The sequence below is a fragment of the Symphalangus syndactylus genome, chromosome X, assembly GCF_028878055.3.
Source record: "Symphalangus syndactylus isolate Jambi chromosome X, NHGRI_mSymSyn1-v2.1_pri, whole genome shotgun sequence".
Classification (NCBI taxonomy): Eukaryota; Metazoa; Chordata; class Mammalia; order Primates; family Hylobatidae; genus Symphalangus; species Symphalangus syndactylus.
The window spans coordinates 151,419,122-151,445,552 of NC_072447.2; the positions used below are offsets into that span (position 1 = coordinate 151,419,122).

Below are 26,431 nucleotides of genomic sequence, written 5' to 3' on the forward strand. Positions count from 1 at the left end.
ATTGGCAGCCCACATTAACCACATGCCTGCCTGTGGGCTTTATTGGGAATGGGAGCAGGTGATTTGTACTGTTGAGAGGAACATTGCACAGACAGATTCCTTCTGTACTACCCTCAGGTTTGGAAATTCCAAAGTCAGGGAGGAGGAGAAGAGTCTTTGCCCACAGGATCTTGGCTTGGTCTCCACCCCATCCAGACAGCCGTCTCTTTAATATAATTCTTTGTCTCTCCTGGAAAAGACAAAGCTCTTTTCCCTTGGTGAGGCTTCTGCTGGTCGTATCAATTGCAGTTTTAATGTAGGGAAAAAATACAGTGAGAAAGAGATTAGGCAGGAAAAAATAGCTCTTTTTCTCTGCGTTTTTCTTGGCAGATATGTCTAGGAATGCATTGGAGACCTTCTGCCATACTTCGTTATGCAGGACAGTAAGCAGAGTGGTTAGGGACATGGGCTTTGGAATCAGGCCACTGTGGATTGCCAGACCAGCTCTCTGTTCTTCTCTTGTCCAGCTGTGAGACTTTTTTTAAAAAAAATGACAGCTCTATTTAGATGCATCTAACATAAAATTTACCATTGTAAATTCAGTGTTTTCTAGTATATTCACAGAGTTGTGAAACCATCACCACTCTCTAATTCTAGAATATTTTCATCACCCCGAAAGAATCTTCATAACATTAGCAATCACTCCCCTTGCCCCATCCCCCCAAGCCCTGGCAACCAGTCTCTTTCTGTCTCTACAGATTTGCCTGTTTGAGACATTTCATATGAAAGGAATCATGTAATATGTGGCCTTTGGTGACTGGTTTATTGCACTTGGCATAATATTTTCAAGGCTTATTCATGTTGTACCATGTGTCAGTACTTTCTTCCTTTTTATAGCTGAATAATCATTCATTTCATGGATCTATCACATCACGTTTATCCATTCCATCAGTTCGTTGACATTTGTGCTGTTTCTACTTTGTGTCTATTCCCCGATGGTTAATGATGTTGAGCATCTTTTCATCTGCTTATTGGCCATTTGTCTTTCTGTGTCTGTCAGTCTGGGCTGCTATAACAAGAATCCCATAGGCTGGGTGGCTTAAACAACAAACATTTGTTTCTCACGTAAGTGGTGATTGGGAAGTCCATGATCAGGGTGCCAGTATGGTTGGGTTCTGGTAAAAACCCTCATCCTGATATCCTCACATGGTAGAAAGAATGAAAGGAAGCAAGCTCTCTTGGGTGTCTTCTTAGAAGGTCTCTGATCCCATCATGAGTATTCAACTGTTGTGACCCAGTCACCTCCCAAAGACTCCACCTCCTAATATCATCACATTGTGGATTAGAGTTTCAACTCTATATGACTTTGAGGGAGGAGGACACACAAACATTCAGTCCATAGTGGTATCTTCTGTGGAAAAATGTCTATTCAGATCCTTCAGCCCTCACATCGTCTTAGAGCAACTCATCCAAATTGGCAGCCCACATTAACCACGTGCCTGCCTGGGGGCTTTATTGGGAATGGGGACAGGTGATTTGTACTGTTGAGAGGGACATTGCACAGACAGATTCCTTCTCTACTACCCTCAGGTTTGGAAATTCCAAAGTCAGGGACGGGGAGAAGAGTCTTTGCCCACAGGATCTTGCCTTACTGTAGGAGTTACACACCAGTACAGGGCCCTGATAGGGGCCCGGCTACCTAACGCCTTACGCCATGGTTTGGAAAATCAATTCGCCAGTGAAGGACTGGGCCTTGCGTAGACTCAGCAGAGGAGAAACTGCTGCAACCCAGGCACCTCTGACCAGCAAGAATGGACACGTTTTTCTTCTGTTGAAATAGATTCAGACACTTTAATTGGGTTACTTATCATTTTATTGCTGAGTTTCCAGGGTTCCTTATAAATTCTGGATACTAGATCCTTATCAGATATATGACCCACAAATATTTTCTCCCACTCTGTGTGTTTTCTTCTTAACTTTCTTAAGCCTGAATTTCCTCACTTGAACAGAGAAAATACAAGTACAACCTCCCAAATTTCGTGGAAAGAGTCAATGAAGTGATCCATTAGAGCACTTAGAGAAATGAATGTCTGCCACACATTAAGCTTACCTCAATAAGTCTTAGTTATTATTAGCTAGTATTGGCTGACTTAGATTTATTGTGAGACAGAGGCAAGGTGTAAGCCCTCAAGTCATAATTGTACATCTGACAGGTGTGATGCAAAAGGTTCAAAGTGCTTTGATTAAACTAACTTGTTATTCCTAGAATGATTGGAGCAATTTTTTTTAGGGACTACATTTTTATTCTGAATAGATTTCCTAGTTCTAGATATTAAATGCTAAGTCTTGGCCAGTATTGGGGTCTGCTATTCTCCATGTATCTATATTAATAGTTCTTTCTGATTCTATCTAGACGGCTAGTTACCTATCTATCAAGAATGTGAGTCTATGAATAACAGGATAGAAATAGTCAAGTTCTGGGGCAAGTACTCCGAATTGGCACCCTCTTACCTGAAGCCAAATCAGGAAAGAATAGAGCTCCAATTTCACAAGATGTTCATCCACTATATGTAAAACCTACTCCAATGTCTCTCTGTTGTTGCTTAAAGTGCTTTCTTCAACCAGAGACCTGGTGATTTCCTCTACAGTGATTCTTTTAAGGCTGCTTCTAAATACATTGATATAAGAACCATTGATATAAGAACTATAAATTTATAGTGTAAACAAGTTTCCTGCAAAAGCTAAATATATCATGCAACTCATTTAACATGCACAGAAGGAGCCATTAAATTATTTCAGTCCCATTACTCAAAATGTTCAGAAAATTCCTCTGTATTAAGGCTCCAGTTTGCCTTAATATCAGTAATAGTGGAAGCAGTGGCATTTATCAAGTGCTTACGATGAACTCTTTTCACATATTATTTCAGCTAGTCTTTGCAACAACTGTCCAAAGTTGCTATAAGTAGCCCTGTTTTAGAGACGAAAAAAAATGACGACTCAGAGAGGTCAATTAGTTTGCCCAGATTTGTACACTTAGTAAATGCAAGAGCACAGGCTGGACCTGTAGTCTATTCAGCTCCCAACCTTTTGCTATTTCCTTTACATATTGTTACCCCTAAGGACATTGAATTACAGAACCTTTGATTGTTAGACAACTGAGTTATTTCTGTGTTTCAGAATTAGAAAGCCAATCCCTTCTAATTCATTAATATGTGGTAATACAGAACAGTTTAGATAAGTGTGTAATTTGCTGACGGTGGCCCTCCCTTTTCTTGAGAATCCTCCTCTCTGGTTCAGTTTTTCTTTATGAGTCAGTGGCAGTGCTAAGATGATGGCCTTACATGTGTTCAGCAGGGTCACAGGAATAAGAAACACTCATGGTATATTGGTGAGCTACAGAGAATTCATTTGCCGTAAGTTGAAATTTGGAGAGAGATGGCCAAAATGACTCAACATGGTTGGCTTTCCACTTCAATGTAATTGTGCCATGTGCTATAATTTATAGTGTAAACAAGTTTCCTGCAAAAGCTAAATATATCATGCAACTCATTTAACATGCACAGAAGGAGCCATTAAATTATTTCAGTCCCATTACTCAAAATGTTCAGAAAATTCCTCTGTATTAGAGCCAGTGCAGGATTGGCTCTGCAGCCAAGTGCATCAACATAAATGTTGAATTCTTAGAAGGAAATTCATGCCTCATACTGTTACTTAGGGAAAATATATGCCCAGACATTGTGGAGCCCCTTCTAAAACAATTCTCATTTTGTTAAAACAATACTATCAAATTTTCAATCAGGTTATAAAGCATCTCTGCATTTATAAAGCTTGCAGACAGTTGTGAATATCAATAAAAAGGTGATGTGTTTTTAAAGGATTAATAATTTATGAACCATGGAAATGGAAACTGAGGCTTTTTATGTCATTTTCTAATTTTGTCTACCTACATGGAAAGAATGCCTTGTGGAAGCCATATGTGATGCCTTAAAACTGTTTAAATTGGAGTAATTATCAGAACAAATGGTGTCACTGGATGATATTAGTCTGTTTGTGTTCCTTCTGTCTACCCAATGAATCAACATTAATACATATTTTTAAAAACATTTGAAACATGGTCATCTGTGGTTTCTTTTTTGTTTCAAAGTATATGTTTAAAAATTGATCTAACCTTCCATACGTACTAAAACATACCTTAGATTGAGAGTTTGCAGTTACATATTCCTTATGCAAAAAGGGAGTATCCTTCTCTACTTAGCTGTTAAAGAGTTTGGATAAGGAATGGATATAAAATTTTGTCAAGCATATTTTTGGCCTCTATTGAGGTGATCATCTGGTTTTCATCATTTTATTTGTTGATGATGTGCTATGTTCTACAAATAGACATTTCATTATCAAAATGTTTTAGCACTCCTGGAATGATACTAGATTAATATTTGATGATATATAGTTCAGTTGCATTTTAGGTAGATTTGAATTTTCAAGATTTGAAAAAGTTGATATAGTAATATTAAAAAGGTTCTTATTATTAAAAACATGATCTACTTCTGTTTCTGGCATGCAAAAGCTATTTGTGGCAAATATACAGTTATTTTCCTTCTTTCAAGTTTTACTTTAACGTGAGAACACATTTCTCTAGTTTGCCTTGTTTCCAAATAAAATGACATCTGATGTGTCAGGATAATTCAAGCTGAACTATCTTGAGCCAATAATCACAGATGATAAAGATTGGGTGATTCCTATGTGCTAGGGGTTTGAAGTGAGATATTGCATTTAATAGTTATAGCAATTCTATAAGACACTCAGAAGTTCAAGGGATTTGATCTGAGGTGACACAGATAGTCAGAGTTTGAACTTGCGTCTATCTGACTGCAGTGCAAGCTCTATTGCTACACTGAGCTTTTCAGTGTACTCAGTAGCCACACACAAGTCAATTAGCTTTGCAAAGTGGAAAGTTACTGGTCTCTGAGGACTCTGAATATTGGGTAGTTCTTATGGATGTGTGTGCCCTTGGACCCCACATGTTACGTGATGAGCTCTGGCTAGCTTAGCATGCATGCATCACCCCAGCAGAGAAACAAGTCCATTAGCTATTGTTCTGTTTATGGTAATGATACTACCAGCCTTTGTTAGAATTTTAATGTGGACAGCACATTCACAATGAGACCTTAGTAAATGAGAGTTATGCTCAGCAGGTCACCAGGATCTGAAACTCAGGTCTTGTAAGGAATAGTTATCAACTTACAAGGATGTCTGGTGGTATAAGGGAGCATTTTTACCATGGCACCCTGGAGAACCTGCAGGTATCCAAATAGGCCATATAAGCAGAGGCTTGAACCACAGCTAATCTGAGCCTTGGTGGAACACCCAGTGATCCTCCCAGAACAAGAGAGGACAAGAAGATTGTGAGATGTGCTTTAAGGCCATCTCCCACTCACTTCCCTATCTCCTTTGGAATGCTGTTATGAGACAGTTTCCCATCACCTCCCAGGTTCTGTTGAGGAGTTTTCTGTCCTGCCCTCCACAGAATAGAACTCTAGCCTAGACAACTGCTAAGCCAAGGTCTAAAATTGACTCCTCAGCTACAGTGTGTCCTATAACTTGGTCTTCAGTCATCTGGCCTGTTTTGGTTGGTATCCTCCTTTTTGGTGTGTGGGACAAGAGTCGGGGGTCAGCTGGCACCTTCGGCAATTCTTCTTTTATTTTATTTCAAGCCTAGTTTAGTAAGTACTAAACTATCTGTATCTAAAAGTGGACCTGCATCTTTATTGGTTGAATTAGCCAGGCCTTGGCCTTGACCTTGCCCTGTCTTGTATGTGTGTGTAACAGGTGGTACTCATACTCATCTGCTGGAATGCTCACAGGCGTCCTGGGCTGCATGTGCCCAAGAAGGTCTATCCAGCTCTACAGAGTTAAAATACTGTCAATATGGGTTAGAAAGCAATCTACCTCTTCCCCTAAACCGGAGTGTGGAGAGTGATTTTGATGCAGCCAAAAGAGCTGAGCATACAAATCAGGTGGGATTTTTATAAATAACTGAGCAACAGTGCTGTCAACATTTTAGTTGGGCCTACATTGTCAGGCCTGAATATTTTGCTTAAATAATCTGAAATAAAATGTGAATTCTTTATGCATCAGCATAAGGGAAATCCTATTTGCTGTGTCAATTCAGGTAAACAGGCCTTCTTGACAACCTTTCTGTGGAAATGGGTTTGAAAATTGGTTTAAAGCACTCCAAGCTAAAGTGTTCTGTTATCAGCAGCTGAAAATTTGCCATGCATCACATAGGACTAAGAATTGGTCCTTGCCCCCATTGAGTTTAATGTAAGACACAATGGCTGTCAGCAGGTGTGAGTTGTAGTGCACTTAACAGTGACTTAGTATTTCTGTTGTTTTGGACAGTTTCCTTAGAGAGATATTAATGGACCAACTCCATAAAGGAGTTATTTCCTTAATCATTTGACAATTAGGAGCTGATGTGAAGAGCTGAGTAATGAAGTACCCTTTGTGATTGTACTTTGGAGGTAACCACAGGGGTTTTTTATATCTAATCTGCTGTAGTTGCTCTAAGAACCTGAAGGGAGACTGAGAGGGACAACTCCAAAAGGAATTCTGCCTTTCCTCATCACTTGAAAATGAAAGCTAACCAGTGACTGGGTTTGTCTCCAAAGAGAAATGCTGAGTACTAGAGACACTCTTCTGCCTGATAGAGAAAGGTCCTAGCATAAGTCCTCACTCGGCATCTGAGCCTTATCAAAATGAGGAGACATTCGATAGACAGGCAGCCTAGTGTGAGGGAAGGCTTTGATGTCTGGTGGAATTCCTGATTTAAATTCAGTGTTCTCAGACAGCCTTGAATGTTAGGATCATCAGTGTCCAAATTCAGTTGACTCCAATGCTGAAATGTCTCTAGAATCTGGTCTCCACTATTTTTACTGTCTGTGCCCTGACCCAGACCACCAACCTGTGTTACCTGGAGTACTACAATGGCAGTCTAACTGGTTTCCTTGCTGCCTCCTTCTTTCAGTCAATCTATATTCTTTACTTCCTGAAATCTCACCCACAAATACCAAGCCTAGTATATGGTCTTGAATGAATTCCTATTGCTCCACTTGGATGACTTTCCATATCACCTAGTATGACTCAAAGGAAATTCTTTGAAGATGACTTGTACCGCCCTACCAAAGAGCAGAACAGCAGCTAGCAGGGTCCATACTTGAAATTTTTTTAAAGATAAAAGATTCTGTGTTCTCCTTTGGAATTATCCTCGCATTTGTTTTCAGGCCCAGGTTGATCTACTGAGTTATGGTCTTCTCCGGGGAAATTCACTCTTAGATGTTTTAACACACACACTTCTAAAAAATGATACAAGACTGTTTCGTTGTGTGTAACATTTTCTTGAAAGCCATCTGAATTCTATTAGGCACTTTGTCATTTGCATGATAACTTGAGTTCCCACATTGAGAGGACATTATATAACCCAGAGAAATATACTAAGAAAATGAAAATCAAATCCAAAATAGTGACAGTAGCGCAGAAAATTGGTATTGTGCTGAATGTATGTGACCAATTCTAAGGAATTCCAAGGTTGAAGAGGTGACAGTTTGATTCAAGTCAATAGTCATATACGTCAGGGTTCACACTTTTAGCTTTGGCTTGTGTTTACAATATAGACATAGATTCATATGTACCACATATGTGCCCAGGCAAAAGGATAGTTACTCTACTATTCTCCTAGTGTTGTTTGAGAACTCAGCACTCCTGGCTGTCAGACTATGTGGCACTTTCTGAACCTCTGAGATACATATTATTTTTATTCCCATTGCATAGAAGAGAAAACTGAGTTTCAGAGAGGGTAGGTAAATTAAACTCAGGTTCTCTTATTAAATCCTATGCAATATCTATGGAGCCATAACCATCTCCATAAAACGAGGAATCTTAACTAGATGAGTTGTTTTTAGGCTTTGTTCCTGCAAATCCCTGGGAGTTAACAAAACAAACTGCTTTAATCTTATTTGAGGTTTCCTGCAAGGTTTCATTTGGCTACACAAGAAAAGATTTTTGAGTTTAAGAGTTTGAAAATCATTGGCTTAAAGCAAGGGTCAGCAAACTTTATTTTGATAAAGACCTAGATAGTAAATATTTTAAGCCTTCGTTTGGTAGCAACTACTCAACCTGGCCATTGTAGCTCAAAAGCAGCCGTGGATGATATATAATGAATGGGAGTGGCTGTAGTCCAATAACATTTTACTTATGGATAATGAAATCTAAGTTCCATATAAATTTTTATGTGTCACGAAATATTATTCTTCTTTTGATTTTTTTACACAAAGCAGAAGGCTGCTTTGGCTGCTTTGGGCTGAGGTCTTCAGTTGGCCAATGCCTGGACTAGATGGCCCGTAAGGGAACTCCTAGTTCTCACACTAAGGAGCCCAATTAATCTTATGAAATACCTATTTTCTGAACCCCCTGGAAGGCCATCAGCTACGGAAGACAATCTTTATCAGGCCCACGTGCCCATGGCAGGGTGCATGTTTAGACCCTGCCTGTGGGCACAGTGGTTGGCACTGGGCTAGAGGTCCACACCTGATAGATCTTGGAGATTTGTTCCTATAGAGTATAATACAGATTTTCAAACTGGTTGTCACTGCCACAGCCCTCAGACAGGGATTCTGTAGGATTCCCAGTGAGGTGGTGGCCATTGAATCAAAGTTTTAAGTTAAAACCTTGGGAAAATGAAATGTAGCTCCTCCTAAGAGGGAAAAAACAGCCTGAGCACCTTTACTGCAGGGAAGAAGAATGAATTCCCCCTGAAAAATATCACCTCCTCTTCCTTATCACCTGCCTTCCTACCAACAAATGATTCAATGCTATGGAGACTACAAAGCACTAGATAGGAAAATGTATAATTCCCTGAGTAATTCTAAACCAGTCATGTTTTATTTCTTTTAGATGACTTTATGAAGAGGAAGTGCCCTTTAAGGAGTCAAGAGGGCTAAGTTACTATTCTAGAAGAGGGACCAGAGTAAGACTCTGCCTAATGAGAACATGCTAGGCTGTGTTATCATCCTCAAGGTCAACTGTGTCATTCATTTGAGCCATGAGAAACTTACTCTGGTTGCCATGAACTCTGGGGTATTTAGAAAGACAATGATAATTTAAACCAGTAACCAGAAGACCCCAAACTCATTGGGCCAGAAGTTATAGCTCTATGTTTTAGTTAAGAGCTTAAAACCTGAGTGTAATAGCCTCCTCCCTCTCCTATATGACAGAGGTAGCAACACTGGTTCTGTCTCCAACATCATTACAAGTCTAGTCTCTGAGTGTGGACTATAGAGAACAAGACTCCAGCTGCAAGGTAGAAGGTACAGGAAAGCACATGGCAACTCCTAACTGGCAGATCATTCTCACAATTAAAGGTATTGAACAATAGAAAGGTATTGTTAGCTACCTATCAGAGAAAACATGTATGACCATATGTTAGGGATGTTGCAGTTCTCTCCACTAGGTGACACAGTGACATGGTGAAAGAGATAGCACTCTCAAGTACTTCCAACTGGAAGAGTACACCTGAGAATCAGTCACCAGCATTGCAGCTAGCACCATAGATACCTTGAAGCTGGAATCTAGCCAGTATCAAGTGCTGCTGTCTGCCAAGAGGAACACCATTTTGTAGTTCACAAAAAGGCACTGTGTAGGCTTGCAAGTCCTGAGAACAACTCAGTGTCCCAACGGTTGTTTCTGAGCAAGGATTCTGGATCAACTAGGAGCCTATTATGCCCAGTCTTACACACAAACTTCAGAGACAGATGTGTGTTGGAACAGCTTCCTGAGAGTGACAGGCCTAAAGACACGGTGCTCAAGGTGAGCACAACTTCAAGTGGGGGGTCGCCCTTGGTTCATTTCTCTGGATCAGCAGGTAGCTTCCCAGGTATAAGATTCAGAACATCGGGGCCACTCATTTTTTTCTGAACTCTCACTTGGTACCGTCTGGATGTTTCCTCTTGCAACTGGCTTTCAAATTTCTGGGATATCTTAAGCAGTCCAAGAGGATCTAAGAAAACCCAAGACAGACCTGATGGATTTAGGCCATTTCTAGAAGAGTAAACCAAAGCTCCGAAACTTTCCAAACTCCTTTAAGGTCTTTGAACCTCTCCTTATTTGGTCAAGGGTTTCCAATGATGTGTGGGGCCTGATACCTCTGCCAGTCTCTGGGTTAACACATCAGCTTTTAAAAATTATTATTCCCACTTCTACAACAAAATTCCTTTAACAATAATAATAACAATATCAATAGTAACGAAGATGAAAGTGATAGCTGGTAGCTATATTGGCTCCTAGGCAATTTGTATAAACTTTATTTTCTAATTCTAAAAATTGTCCAGAGTAGGTATTATTATTGCCCATTTTAACATATAGAAAATTGAGATTCAAGGGGCCTTATTTACTGGATTAAAAAAAAAAATCCATTAGGAATTCCTGTATTTGAACTCAGGTCTGTTTGGCTCTCGAGACCTTGCTCTTAAGTCCATGCTGACTCAACCAAGCGCTTCTTCCTGCAGCCTTCTATAATAATGTTTCAAGCCCTCTATTTTTCCCTCTTCAAAATCATCTAAGCATTCCACTATGTAAATTGGCAAGGTTTTTGGAGAGTGATCTTATGATTTTATGGTTATCATTCACATGGGACCTGTCATGTCATAGTGCACTAGAATGTTTCAGTGCAAAGAGCCCTTGGAGGCCACTAGGTTCAGCTTGAAGCTCAGAAAACAAAGGACAAAGATCCTCTTTTGGTCCATTCCATCTCATCCAAATTTCACTATCTGAGCTTTCATAGGATCATCTCCTCAGGGCAAGAACTTGGTTTTTTGTTCACAGTTTTATAGATTATTCTATGTCTTAATACTACAAATTATAGGTCATAGTAAAAATAAAAACAGCATTTTTACACCCAGATGAACATTGTGGATGACTAGACCCTGAACAGACAACAGACTTCACTAAGGAGGTCTAATTGGTTCTGTTTTCACCTAATTGAAAAGTTGAAGAACAGTGTCTGTTTTTTTTTTAAGATCACACACACAGGCATACATTTATATGAGCAATTTTTTTCACATTATGTGTGATGAATTTGTCTATGGAATTATAACCTCATGAAGAGAGATTACCATTTTTCTGCTGAGACGACCTTAACTGCATTGGGTGTGAATGGTGCTGCTGTAATAATTAAATCTAAAATCTTTCATAATCCTACGCTTTCCCTAGAGTAATGTTCAGCATTAACCAAGGATGAAAATGCAAACAAGTACATGTATATTCAATAATAAAGCTTAATAGGTCAGGGAAGAAGTGGAATGAAATGAATGCCTAGTGCCTCCAGAGATAACTAATAGTAATTTGCCTTCCTAGTTACTTTTTGACTTGTGTTTACTGGGACTTAAATATATGCATCAGATTTTCCTTTATTAACAATCAAATCCGTACCAAGCTTGTTGCATGGTGGGGGTGGGGGGAGGTTGTTTAATGTCAATCGCTGTGTGGATTGGCTGCCTACTTCCAGAACTGTACGTTGGAGTACATTTCATCTCCATGTTAAAAATCATATAATGTTGATTGGAGAGTAAAATAACTGCTGAGTTCAGACCTCTGTGCTCTGACTCTGGATGTGCTACTTCTACCTGAAGGAGAGAAACCTGAAGACCACAAGCACATTTCTACATCTGGCCTTGAGATGCCCTTAGACATTTCCCAAGTCATCATGGATTACCTTCAGATTGTTCAGAAAATTAAAAGGAGAGGAGCAAAGGCACACAGAAATTTCTGCTTCTGATTACTTTTTAATAGTACTAATGAAGTCCATTATTTCCAACTGAGATAGCTTTCCAAATTAATGGTGCCCCGCATTATTAGTTTTGTGCTTTCATAAAGCACTTTCACATGCATTAGCTCCTGTTATGCTCACCACCACCCTCCTGTGATGGAACCAAAGTATTATCCCATTGAACAGATGAGGGACACAGATGAATCTCAGAGCTGGTAAATTACCCCAGATATTGGGGTTTATGATTAGCCAGCAATTGAATCCCAGTATCTTGACTCCATGCTAATATGTTTTGTGAGGTTTTTGTTATTGCTGTCAATTTTATTGAATATACCATTTTTTATAAGTTGTACACTCTAGGAGAAAACCTTGTATACTCCCAATTCTGGCTGGAGATGAGCTAGGTTCCATGTTTGCCTCCGTGATTTCTAGCTGTGTGTTCACAAGCAAGCTCCTTAACCTCTCTAAACCTCAGAGTCTCCATCTGAAAAATGCAGCCGTAACACCATCTCCTTCATAGAAGTATTGTGAGAACCAAATTCCACGCTGCTGGTCAAATACTTAGGACTTTCTCTGTCTCTGAAAATTGACCCTCTAAATGCAGGAATTATTTACCATTTCTTTTGCTGAATACTTGAATATAAGTTAACACATAGATATTCCCTAGATGTATTGAGATACACACACACACACACACACACACACACACGGAAAGTAAAGCCATTTATAATAACAAGCATAGATAGTTTTTAAATATTTGAGTTCTATAGCTTATGAGAATGATACAGTCTTCATTTCCCACAATGTGTTCTAAAGAATTATTTGTTCAGAGTCATAAGCCTGCAACTGCAAAAGAAATACCAAGATACATTTTTTTCTCCTTCTCTAAGGTCTTCGAAACATCCATTAGTCTCTTGAAGGACAGTCATAAATCCTGCAAATTTAGTTTATCCGAAAGCCATTCCAACAGTTGTCCTTCCCACCAATCATCCTTTATATCAGTCTTTGGTTTGCAGACCTCAGTGTACACATTCTAGTGTTATGTGACTGAGCATGAAAGTGGGGGAGCTGTGCTTTTTTTGGAGAGTTATTGGATATCCACTCTGCCCTGACCCTCTTTTCAATATTTGAACATAACCTCTGAAGTAACTTTCCCCCTATTTATCAAATTAGAAGCTTACTTTTCCCTTCTGGCTTCTCTTCTGGAAAAACACCCAAGTGGGATTACAGAGATGGAAATTTTAGGAGTGGCTCTAGCACTAACTATTAATAGCTGGGTGAGCTTGAGCAAAGCAATTCACCTCTCTGAATCTTTCCTTCCTTGTCTGCGAAATGAGGCCAGTAGACTCTATCATTTGTGGGAAGATGCTGTGGAGCACAGTGAGGTGAAAATGCTGCACCCCCTGCCCTCATGGGAATTACGGACTAGTGGGGAGAGATTCAGTGGAAAGCTGTGCTGTGATCCAGCTGGAGCTGAGGGTTGGGCAGAGGAAAAAAATATTCTTCCTGAGATGAGAGTTCCTTCTAGAAAGCTTTTGTAGAGAAAGTGGGATCATTGGGCTACAAAGGTTAAATAGGATTTCCAGAGTTAAGAGATTTCTAGCCCTGGAGCTGAGCCTGATGCAGAGCCTAGATGCAAGAAAGAGCAATATATGCATAGGAAATGGTCATTGGTCCAGAGAGGCTGAGACTGTCCCCTCTTGAAGCCTAAGGATGAGGTATAAAGTTGTATTTAATAAATAAAAATATGAACACCAATAGGTCTTTAAAGACAGTGTAGCTGGAATCTTAAGATAATAAGCTATTCTTCCTGCTGTAGCCCACACTTGGAGAGGATGCCACTGGAATTAATATCCCTGTAGAAACAAAAGGCTCTGTGGCGCCATAAACAATCTTGAAAGTGCTAGTTCATCACCAAAATCCAGACCACTCATTTTTCGGGTGCCTTGCCTTAGGAGAGAAAGATTTCTTATCCACATCATGGGCTTACATCCCTCAGATCAAATTTTACAGGAAGAGAATCAGAAAGTTAATGACTAGCCATTTCTCTCCCAGCTCTTTTGTGGCCACCTAGCTACCCAGCAGCAGAGGGCACTGAAAGGCAGTGCAGGTTCACTATGCCTTTTACCTCCGTCATCCAGAGAGACCCAGCAGGCTTTGACAACAGCCTCTAGAGCTAGGGACTGTTATAATGCCCCTCTTCTTTCATGGGAAACTCTGAGCACCTTGTCCTGTAGAGATCCAGTGCCACATCCCACATACACAGTGATTGATCAGTATATTTATTGCACTTTTAGTAGTAAAAATGTATAGAATCCAGTCATCTCTGGAGATGCTGAAATAGTCTTTTCCCCTTGATTTAGGGGAAGGTAGAGAGGGAAGATATGTGCAAAGTATGACATAAATATCTAATTAGCTGAAACAATCTTGGTTCCCTCTACACCTTTGAAGGATTTGCAGCTGTCGGATTGTAGCTCCAATACTTTATTCTTATTGCAAGATGTATCTGAGGATGATTTAGAAAATATGCCTTCTAACTCAAACACCACTCTGATCTCTTTGTAGGATGCTTGAGGATGACCTGAAGCTGAGCAGTGATGAAGATGACCTTGAGCCTGTGAAGACCTTGACCACTCAGTGCACTGCCACTGAGCTCTACCAAGTAAGAAGAGCTTAGGGCTTTGTTTTGGGACTAAGGGTGGAGCAGGAGGAACTGGAATGGCTTTGACATGCTTTGACATGCACAAACTCCCCCAAGCTTTATCTCTGGGCTTTGGAGAGAGGGAAAGAAGCAAAGATGAGCATAGTGTTCTGGAACAGGTCAAATCAGCTCAAACTTCCATTAAAGCTATAGTAAGGAGATGCAGAGCTCTTTAAAACTGCTTTCAACCCCCTCCCATCTCTCTCTCTGTTCCATACACAAATGCTGGTCAGTAGTAAGCAATAGAGATTGTCTTGCCCTCTCTTGGACTACTTATTGTCTTGGGTGAGGTATAATTTTCATTTGGTGACTCTGGTGTGAGGCTTGGAAGCCATACTCATTAATTTAGATATAAATGTGATGCTTCATTCACCTTTCCCAGATGCACCATTTCAGAATGCAGTTGAGAATCAATACGCAACATCTTGCCATTAAATGAACCTTTAGGCAGAAGACATTTGGCAAAAACTTGTGGCTGCCCTTGTATCCTTCTATTCCACATTTTAAGCATTGACAGTATTTTACCACCAAATGAGATGGCAGGAATGTGTGTTTTCAGCATTTCAATGAGATTGGACTTTATGATTTGAAAAGGCAAAGTATCATTTATGACTCATGAGAATGGCAACCTAGTGCGTGGTGTCAATGATGCTTGCACATTTTCTCTTTGAGAGAGAACTGTCTTGAATGTGGGGTCCTTCTGGGTGTGCTTATCACCTCAAATGAGGAATGCAGAAGGATTGCCTTTCTTTAAATCCAGTACCTGACCAAGATCTTCCTACAGTGAAGTCTGCTACATTATAAAACAGACTGTTTAAAGGAATGCTCATGCACTGGTATTTCAAGAGAGCTAACAAATATGGAATTCCATGTTCATTGCACATTTCATGAGGAAGAGCCTACAAAGAAAAGCTTAGGAAAAATTATCAAGGCTCAGCTACTCTATTCTCATCTACAGTTGTTTACCACACTAGAACTCCTACCATTCTGGTATACTTTAAAAATCAAATCCGTCTTCAACGTTATGTGGCCAAAACTTTCATCTACTTTACTTTCTCTACTTTCTTTTGCTTGAATTTTAATAATATGTAAAAAATAATTGCATCTTTGCAAGTTTAGTGCTTTAAGAACAACCACAGGGTAAGTGCAGACTACATAGTGCTGGCCTAAGCCAGTTTCACAACTTTTTCCCAAGGGCTTGCTGTACCTTTACTGAATGCAAGCTGTCTCCCTCCTACTTGAGTTGGGCTTTATAGCAAATGTAAAATGCACACTTAATTTCCAAAAATTGTCATTTCTCTTTCACACATTTAATACGCCAATGGCAGAAGCATCATATTTGTAAGTAAAACAAAAGCAAAAACGAAAACATTGTAGATCATTGATTTTGACAGATAAAATGTTGCTTTTTAATGGAAATGTTTAAAGTAGAATTCAATAATAATTGAAAGTAGATTTTGCGCATTGACTTCCTCTTTATGTAATTTTATGAATGTAGTCTGCTTTTTAACTTATAAAGTTATTTTCTGTACTTATCTTAAAATTGGCAAAGGGTCTGTTGGCCTGAATCATCTGGGTTTTAGGGTATATTCACTGACTTTTTGTAAGTGCTGAGACTCTCAGATGATCAGGATTAGTGGGTTGGAACCTTTTTATGACATGCTGCCGCTAGTCATGATGTCTTCCTCAAAAAGGCTTTGGTTCTCAGTGAAAATTTGATGGGGAGATTGAACTGGGGGCTCTAAGGTGAGGCAAAATGACAACTTATTCCCTCTAGCTGAGTCCTAGGAGCAAGATATAGGCACAAGGTTATAAACATTTGCAAATGAACCCTCCTTGTAGAGTTTGAAGATGAGTTACAAGGCCTGGAAGGCTATAGACCAAAAGAGAATGCTTGTGCAGTAGTGGCAGCAGTAATACTAGCAATGTTTGCAGAGCTCTGCCTTTAGGATGCATAATGTCCTTTTGTAAAAGTAAATGGGTTTAAATAATTTTCTTTTTTTATTGTGGCAAAATTCACATAACATAAAATTAACCATTTTAAAGTGCTCAATTCTGTGACACTTAATACATTCACAAGATTGTGCATCCATCCCAGTTCCAGAATTTTTCATCACTCCAAGTGGAAACTCCATACGCATTAAACAGTTACTCCCCATTTCCCCCTCCCCTAACCCCGACAACTGCTAATCTACTTTTTGTCTCTATGGATTTGTCTATTTCATGTAACTGGAATCCTATAATATGTGACCCTTTTTGTCTGGCTTCTTTCACTTACCATAATGTTTTCTTGGTTGTTCGATGTCGTGTATCAGTACTTCATTTTGTTTTATGGCTAGGTAGCATTCCATTGTATGAATAAACTACATTTTCTTTATCTACTCATCATTTGATGGACATTTTGGTTGTTTCCAACTTTTGGCTACTGTGAATAGTGCTACTGTGAAGATTTGTGTACAAGTTTCACATGGACATGTTTTCTTTCTGGTGTGTACCTAGAAGTGGAATTGATGAGTCACATGGTAATTCTACAGTTAACTTATAGAGAAATCGCCAAAGTCATTTTGTTTTAGATAATATAGTGCCATGTATATAACATAGTACTGTTCACTCATCTTTGAATTGGGACAGTCATACCTCCAGCACCATCATAAGGAGGAGTACTGAGACTACCATTTTTGGAACCACTCTTGCTGTGTGCCAGGCACAAGCTAGGTGTGGTGTCTCATTTGAACCTTACAGCAAACCTTAGCAGTAGGTTTGGGCCTCCTGGCTGAGCAAAAGAATTGCAGAGTCATTCCATTTGTGGCAGAATGATTGGGGAGAAAGCATACAGACAAATGAATTGGACCATAAAACTGTGCTCAAGACCCCAGACAACACTGCTGGTTTCAGCTGACATAATAGTTAGAAATGGCTCAGAACCCAGTGGCTGCATTCATGCAGACATAGTCCAATAAAAAAGCCATTTACTTTCTGGAGACGTCCCCAGATCATCTCATCCATAATCATCACACCTTGACTCATTTGAAGAAACTCAAATTATCCAGGTGTAGTGAGTACACAGCAATCTTTTTCAAACAGTGTCTAAGAGCTTATACTGTGGGCTTAGAGCATAAGCATCCCCAAGAGAATACATTTCAAATACATGTATGAAAATGAAACACGGGATCAAGTTGTGTCAGCTTCTAAACTGGCATTTGGGTACTGAGTATCTTACAATCAGAACAGCCTCCCGTTTTTCTGCTACTTCCACCTTCCACAGCAGTATTAGCCAGGCTGAGCCAGGTGACAGGTCATGTGCGCAAACACAAGCAGAGCAAGTAGGGTATGTTTAAATGCTAAATATTATTCCCTCAAATGGGAAAATGCAACAAGAGTCCAGAATGGGGGAATTATTATATATAAATTAAATATGCCAAATGGTCAGCCGTAGAGACTCATGATCATAAGAAAACATTTTTAACAGAAGATTTTACCTTTGAATGACTCTTTAAAGTCAGAGATATATAATCACACATGTGCATGGCTTCAATGAAGACGCGATAGTGATTGCAGCCTGAAAATACCTGTTAAAACTTTGTGTTTTCTCTCCGGTCCTCTACTGCATTTGACTTTCTTGGTTGGGACTATTTGGGCAGCAGACATATCTATGCTGTGTTCTAAGGTGGTGGGACAATGCCGGGACAGTGTAGGAGAGTGTGTGAGAGTATAGCTTTATAGTCACACAAACATGGCTTTGAATTCTAGTTCTGCCACTCTCAAACTGGTTGACCTTGGGCAAAGACCTAAGTACCTATAAAATAGAGGTAAAAATAGCACCTTCTTCATTGGGTCGTACTGGGGATTCAATGATTAGGTCAATCAATACAGGCAAAAGCACCTGACGCTATTCTTAGCACATAGTAAGTACTCATCACTCTACGTGATAATAATCATCATCATTATGAGTGCTACTAATGATCTAAAAAGCTTCACATTCTTTGAGATACTACATATATTTACTTTCCCTTTTCTTGTAAGGAATGGGATGTTAAAGACAGCTGCTGGGTTTTCTATCCTGTATATGGCAAACTTGAATGAAAATGTTTGTCATCCTAAAGTTTATTAGCTGTGTGCCTGGCCATGAGTAATTTTAAGTGTAGATATTAAGAACATAGTTTTTGGAATAAAGAAGCCTAGAGTTTAATCCCAGGCCTCAAATACTAGCTGTATACTAGCTGTATGGCATTGGGAAAGTTGTTTAACATCTCTAAGTCTCAGATCTCTTACCAGTAGACTGGAATAAGCCAGCCTTGTCTAACTCTTAGGAGTATTGTAAGGATCAAGTGAAGACAGTGTATGAGAAAATGCCTTGAACTACAAAATAGGTGGTTACTCTTCCTTGTGGTCCTTTTAAACATTAACTGGCAGCCCTCTCTTTAGGATCCATAGGGAAATAGACATAGCCCTTCATTTTGGCCTAGGTATCCATAGGGATCTGTTAGGAACTGCATTGCATGTCTTAACTGGCCCCCAAAGGCAGCCATCAGATACGAATGACCTTAACTTTCCTTTAAGCCCTGACAACTTTTAAACTAGAGATCCCAGAAAGAAAGGCTAGGTTGCCAATGATCTGCACCAAGTCCTCCAGGAAATTATGTGTCTCTAAAAGAGTTTTTCTTCCAAGGATTGGCGTGGGTGGAGAGTTGATTCATACCCTTCTATTGCAGTTCTTACCTTCTCTTTCTGAGCTCATGCTGTGCCCTAGAGAAAGGCTTGAAGGCTCTTCTAGGATGCTATACTCACCTTGGCTCTCTCTCAGGAGCTATCCCTGAATGGGAGATAAATAACAATTTGAAGTTGACATTGGACATTGCAAACATCCAGAACAGTGTTGGAATTAGACACAGTGCTATGTACTTAGTGTCTGAATAAACATGTGGTGCAATGTATTTTTTAAGTTTGATATCAATGGCATGGTTGAGATTTGGGGGCCACGTGATGTCCATTACCTGGCTGACTGCGTTTTTTACTTCTCAGCTGCCACTGTTGGCATCATAGATATAAAATCCGGCCCTGGCCTTCCCCATGAAACACTTATTGAATTGCCATTTTCAAGCCAGTCCTCCAGGGCAGGCAGAGATGGCCACTGGAGTTTGGCTAGGGAGTGGCCTGACACAGGAGGACAGACTTTTTGGGAGTGGGAATATGTTGTGTTCTCTGTATGCCCCTGCTTCATACCACTAAACCTCTGGTTTTTCTTTTTTGTCAGTTTTTCTTTTCATTTTTCTCGAGGTTAAAGGAACCCCTGAAAATTAGGAGTTAAACCTGGAATCAATTTTCATTTACAGCTGAGAAGCAGTTATTGATGCTGTGCTTGCAGCTCAATAAAAGATCTAAAGATATAGACCTTGTGCTTCTCTTTCAATATAAGCAGCCTAATCAGTCTCAAATGTTTTTTTAACAAAGAAATTGTATCGACACGTTTATTTAAAATCGCTGTCTTTAAAGTTTTAAACTATCCGCAATTTGACTTATTCCAAAGGCTTCTAGAATGTGTGGTGGGCAAACTCCAAAGCTCCCTCCAGCACATGTTCTTAGAGCCAGGCAAACATCTGCTTAATATTTAATTGAGTGATATTATGATGTCTGATTTCCACAGCCCTAAACATGTAGTCTGGTGTCCACAGGTAGCGGGATGGCTTGTGATGCCTGGGTTCTGAAGCCTAGTTAGATCTGGGCATGGCTGTCTCATGCCCCAGTTAGCTCACATTGGCAATAGAAGCAGCAGACTTTAGAAATCTAAAAGACATAAAAGAGATGGGTCTTGTTAGTAACTTCCTTTAGGGCATTATAACATTAATAACATCTTATTAATATGAATTAGATTGAAATATTAGATGACTTCATTTAGCACAGTTAGAAGTTCAGAAAACATTTGATACGACTGAAAATGTTCAATTAGTGACCAGGTTCACTAAAAGACTCTACATAAAGCTTGGAGTGGTATGCTAGTGCTTTAAAAACAGAACTGAACCATTAAAATTTTCTTTGAACACAAAACATTCTAATGTGTTGTGTCTGGGCACATGATTGTGAGTAGCTCCAGTGTACCCAGTTTTATTTAACCCCATCTTATTTCTTTTTCTACCAAAGAAGTATCCTGGTATTCTGTGAAATGTTCACCTAATTGAAAGCATATTAATTACTGGAGATGTATGGACTTTCCAACTAGACACTAGCAGCAGAGTTGCACCTTAAGCATATGAGCATTTACAGAAAACAATAATCTTCTTAGATCTTCCCCTCCGCTTCATAGTTTTCGGTTTTTTTTTGTTTTTAAATCTTCAGATTACTGATTACCTAACACAAAAAAGTTGCTTTTAATCCAGTTTCTTTAATCCAGGTCTTATATTTGATCCATTTGGATTTGTTTGTTGTTTGCTGGTGGTCATGGTCATGGTTGTTGTTCTTATTGAGCGAGCTTACTGGCCTGGTTGCTATTTGAGAATTTCAAATGAAATAATTACATAGCCACTGAAGACCCAAACATTCTGGCAGCTTTGGGATGTGTTCCTGATACCTGTGATGCACACTGAACTTTCAGAACCTAGTAGCCACATTAAATTGAAAGCCTGCATTTATATTTTAAGTTTGCTAATGAAAAAGATGCAATGAATTTTACTCCTGCTATCAGCTGGCTCTTTTGAAGTTGGTGTGCTGTATAGAATATATTAGTTGTGACAACAGATACTCTTCCCTGCTGTAATTGGTCCTATTTTAAAGCCACAGTTCTCCCTCATCATACTGAACAAGTTGTTACCTCCCCGAGGTTTCTCTGCATTTCTATTGACTTTGTTATCAGCAGAAAGGCTGGGGAAAGCCTCTTCGGTAATGACATCGATATGACACACACAGCAAGAGAGGTCAGCCTGTCAGAGCTCTAGAAACAGCAGATGGATTAGGATGAAACTGGGTGCAAAATAACTTTGATAGAGTCTTTTAATGTAAACAGTTTATCTGTCATTGCCTTTCATTGAAATCTCTTACAGAATGATAGCATTTGGGCCTTTAAGGTTACAGAATGTAGCTGAATAAAATCCATACATTGTCATACTCAAACTATCCACCAATTAGAGAATGAGAGGACATTTTAATTTATTCATTAAAGACAGGAGAGTAAATAGGATAACATATAAGGTTAATAGAATAACATTGGCCTTCATATTCCCAAGATTGTATTTCCCATTTGGCTATATTAGCACAGAGACTAGATTAATAAGAAACTGCTTAGGGCTTGTATGATGTGGTTTTTAATATGCTTGAGACAAGTCTGTGACTGTTTAGAAACCTGTGTGTTGAATTTTTTTGTTACAATTAGGTCTTCTCCTTTAGTACCAATTTTTTTGACTTGTAAGTTATATACAATAGAATGCTTTGAGCATACAGAGATGCATAGAAGTGTAATGTTTTATGTATTGTGCTTATCACATGGTCAGTAATGACCAAATACTGGCTAATGTCTAATAAACTTTGTGAATTATCCAACTATGAGCATTTCAGTTGCAAAGCCCATAGCTCTTTTGCTTGGCTTAGCACTTTTCCACAATGACCTTAAGTCAGACACTGGTGAGGGTATGTTGCTTGCCCCAAGATCCAAACAGAAACAAAAATGGATATGATCTGTCATTTCAAAATAGATAATGCTCATGTATGACAGGGATGACCACAGCCTTTTCACCCACAAGAGCACACAGCATATATATGGTTCTGTGAAGAGCGTGGCAGTGAGAGAGCAGCCACCTCTGGAAAGCTGGGGACCACTAAGTACAGATTTCAGTTGAAGTGCCTGGAGAAAAGAGTCCTCATCATGTTGCCGTTTCTGGGCTGGAGGAAGTGACTAGACATCATTGGTCCTTTCTTCACGCAAGCCCCACCCCCTCTTTGGTCCAAGCACATTCTTTTTCTTAAGTCTCTTCATCATCCCAATTAGGGTCCTAATCCATTCTTGTAGCCTGGAAGTTTCACTCTGGAGTCATTCGTAAGTAAATCCCAGGAAATGCACCATGTGTGCCTAACTTCATTGGTAGTTTCCAAGCCTTCAGTTTAATCAGGGTTCTAGAATATACCTAGAACAGTATTCACATCTCAAGCAAGAGTCATATAATGAAACACTTTGCCACTTTGAAAAAGTAAGATTTTGAAACTTTTTTGACCTTGTTCTGCATGGAAAACTGAATTGATATTTTCTTAAGCAGCTATATTTACTTTTATCTTTATTTATCAAGAGCAAAGAGCATAAGCATCGTAAGTGCACAGAAGAGTTTCCAAATTTGAGATTAACCAATCCAACATTAACCATTCAAAATACAGGTGGATGGGCAGAAAAAAGAAACAAAACTTTCCAAAATGTATGGGGCCACATAACTCGTATTTCACACAGCAAAAATTTCATAGGAGTCTTTGGAACATTTTACTAAAAACGTATAAACTTGCTAAAGCTAGTTTCTTGTTAATGGAGGTCGACTAAAACTTCATATTTAACCCTGAATCATATATATGTATGTGTGTTTCTCAAAAAACTAAAAATAGAACTACTATATGATCCAACAATCTCACTACTGGGTAGTTTTCCAAAGTAAAGAAAATCAGTATATTAAAGGAATACTTGCACCACCATGTTTACTGCTGCACAAGTCACAATAGCTAAGATATGGAGTCAATCTCAATGTTCATCAACAGATAAATGGTTAAAATGTGAGAGATATATATACACACACATATATACAAAATTGATTACTATTTAGCCATAAAAGAGTATAAAATCCCGTCATTTCTGGCAACATTGCTGCAAAAAAGTAGGGCTTTAGTTCTTCCCCCTCCTGTGGAGTCTGCAGTCCGGATTCATGCCCTTCCCCAAGTTCTGGCCAGGAGATTTCTCAATGGGTTCAAATTGTTACAAAGGTCAGCTGGAGGTTTCCTTCTCCCTGTAGCCTTTTCTGAGTGCCCCTGGCAGCCCTCCTAAAGGACCTCTGTGAGGCAAAGCTGAAATTGCTTACTGGGGGCCCAGCAAGCCCACAGGCCTTTTCCCGCTTCTTCCTCTACCCCTGTATTTTGCTAGCCAGGGGTATTGTGCTTCCAATAAAAATGGCTGTATTTTTATTGTAGGGATACAGGGAACCAAGTTACAACTGGCAACATTAAATTCACACAGACAATGAGGGAAAGAGAGAATAAAAGTGTACAGACCAAATGTGTTAATAACCATGTAATTTTATTTGAATATTGACGTAAGTGACACCCACCCACCACCTTAAACACACACATATAAATGAAGTCTGCAATAACATCCTTTTGTCTTATTGACAACGAGTATGGCCATGCTACTATATGACTGTATTTGTGATGTTCTGGCTGTGAACAGTGTACTCTGTGAGTGAGTGTGTGTGTGTGTGTGTGTGTGTGTGTGTGTAAGAGAGGGAGGGGGAGGGGGAGACAGAGAGAGATATAGAGATTACAGAGATACCGAGACAAATAGAAATTCTGTGCATTACTGACTGGCACACCACTGCCCTCACCTCTGGATGTCTGTTCCAATCCCATATGCTCTGTTGTGTTCCTCTGTGAAGACAGTAGTGCAGTGGTACTTGTGATAATTCCTCAGAAAAGTGGAAGAACCTGGCTTCTTATATCCTCATTTGCCCTCTTCTTCTCCCCTCTGTATCTTCTCACCTCTCCTGCCCAACCATTCTTACCTCTCTAATATTTCTTCTCCCAGCCCTCACTTGGAGCAGAATCACAGCATGAGCTCAGGTTCTTAAAGATAGTGATTAGGTTCACCTTCAAGCCTCTGAGCCACGAGCCTGCCTGGTAACGTGGAGAAAACTTTATAGTGAGTGAGAGCATCCCTATGACCAGGCATGTCCCAGAATCCCCGAGCCTAGCCTTCAGAATCCTCTGGGCATAAACATGGACTCGAGGGTCATTAAGTCTTATTAAGTCTTTATTCCTCTTTACTGCATCTGCAGAGAAGCACTGTGCTAGATACAACTCCTTAGCTCAGGGGAGCAGATGTGTCATGAAATGAGGGGAAGGGAACTATCCTGAAGAGAGACGAATCTGTTTGGGGGATGATGTTAATTCAGCTTCCCTCGGGAGCCGTGAAAACATTGATTTTATACCATTAAGTCTTCACAGTGTGACCATGAAACTGTTCTCAGCAACTTTTCTGTTTTAATATATTTGTGTAAATCCTGATGTAGTTTCACAACTGTTACAATTGAGGCTTCAACAGATGAAGGAGAAGACATCTAAAATAGACAAAATAGACTCTGTGGCACAACTCTGTTTATTGGCAGTGTGCCTGCCTGCAAATAATGGCAGCAACTATCTTCCAACCCAGCAAGATTCTCCTTCTCAGTCTATAACTAATGGTGAACAGATACAGTATTTGGAGAGAGGCTTGCATGTGTTTCAGCTCTTTTGGCAGAAGGTGAAGAAAATTCCACATTTTTTTTCTGATAAAACATATTATATTGTCCCTTCCAGCCAGAGCAGAAGTAGTGTTTCCTGAGAGGCTCCCTTCCTGAATGATGATAGGGTAGACCTGATAATACTACCAGGACATGCTACAGAGCCTGGTTTTCCTGACTATGGTTAGAAATAGACTGAGGGAAAATTTAGTACATTAGACAATTAGTTGGTATTTTTTGCCTCCTAGTTCAGACTATTTTGAGTTGTTAGCACAGAAATAGTAATGCTGTCTGTGGTGCAAGAGACATTCTGGTTTGATCGGCCATGTTCTTGTGTTCATTACTTCTCCTGATTAACGAGAAAGTAACTCCCTAGCTTCCTGTTTCTCCCTCATTGTGTCCATCTTCCTTATTGTATCCACATTTATCTTCCCAAATCAAGTCTGACTCTATCCAATTTATGCTTAAAATTCCTTCCCTTGAACCCTACATTCTCCATTGTATACTACAGACTTTATATAATAAAGGGCAAACACCATTCTTGCAAAGTCCTTCACTCAATATTCAATCACACATATATATGATTCAGGGCTAAATATGAAGCCTTAGTCCACTTCATATATATAATATATATCCATATGTGTATATATATATAAATACATGTATTTATATATATCCATATGTATATAATCCTTTTAGATATATGTGAAATACTCCTGTGTGTGTATTAAAATATGGAATACCAGACCTTAAAATGACCATAGAGAGTTTTTACTCCAGCTTTCTAATTTTCTCAATAAGAAAACTGAGATACAAAGCAGTCAGTTAGTATTTAGTATATAAATAAAAATGTAGTCTCATCACCCAGAGTATAATGTGTTTCAAAGGGATAAGAAGCCTTATCACACTAGTAGGTTAATGATAAAGATATTTTATCAGTATTTCCTGCCAATTAGGTTTTTGAATACGTAATTGAGTACCTACTATGTACTAATAGTACACTTCCCATTTCTTCGGGTTATGCATGGTAGGGAGAAAACCTCTATTAGGCATTGATTGTCTCTCACTAAAAGATACATGTCATTTTGTGAGGTGTGCCCCCTTAGCATCAGGGGCAAGAGGGCTCAGATTGGTTAGGGGAAAGAAAATTGAATTTCCAAACCCACAAATCCCAGGGGAACAGAGTGACCAAGTGCCACTTACATTGGGCCTCCTGACTGGGGAAAAATAAACACCTCAAAGCAATACTGAAGTGCTTGCCTGGCATCTCCATATTTACTGCACTTAGAGAATGATTAGTGTCAACAGATGACTTTGTGGGTGAAACATGCTTCTTCACCAAAGACAGTACATTTTTCATGAAGTTACAATAAACCAAACCTTAGTTATAAACGAAATTTCCAACTGACAAATGGATCTTGCTAAAGGATTTTCTATCCAGCGACATAGCCAGATTGAAGGGAGCAAGTCTTTATGGAA

At 39.4% G+C, this 26,431-nt stretch overlaps 1 protein-coding gene across 8 annotated transcripts in view; it reads left to right on the forward strand.

Moving 5' to 3' along the window:
* The window catches only part of AFF2 (ALF transcription elongation factor 2), a 509,233-nt gene that overhangs the window by 379,064 nt on the left and 103,738 nt on the right, over positions 1 to 26,431 (forward strand). For all 8 annotated transcript variants that reach the window (XM_055267794.2, XM_055267797.2, XM_055267796.2 and 5 more), the window contains one exon: positions 14,363 to 14,459. In XM_055267794.2, the coding sequence (XP_055123769.1) occupies positions 14,363 to 14,459 (97 nt within the window). The remainder of the gene's footprint in view (positions 1 to 14,362; positions 14,460 to 26,431) is intronic.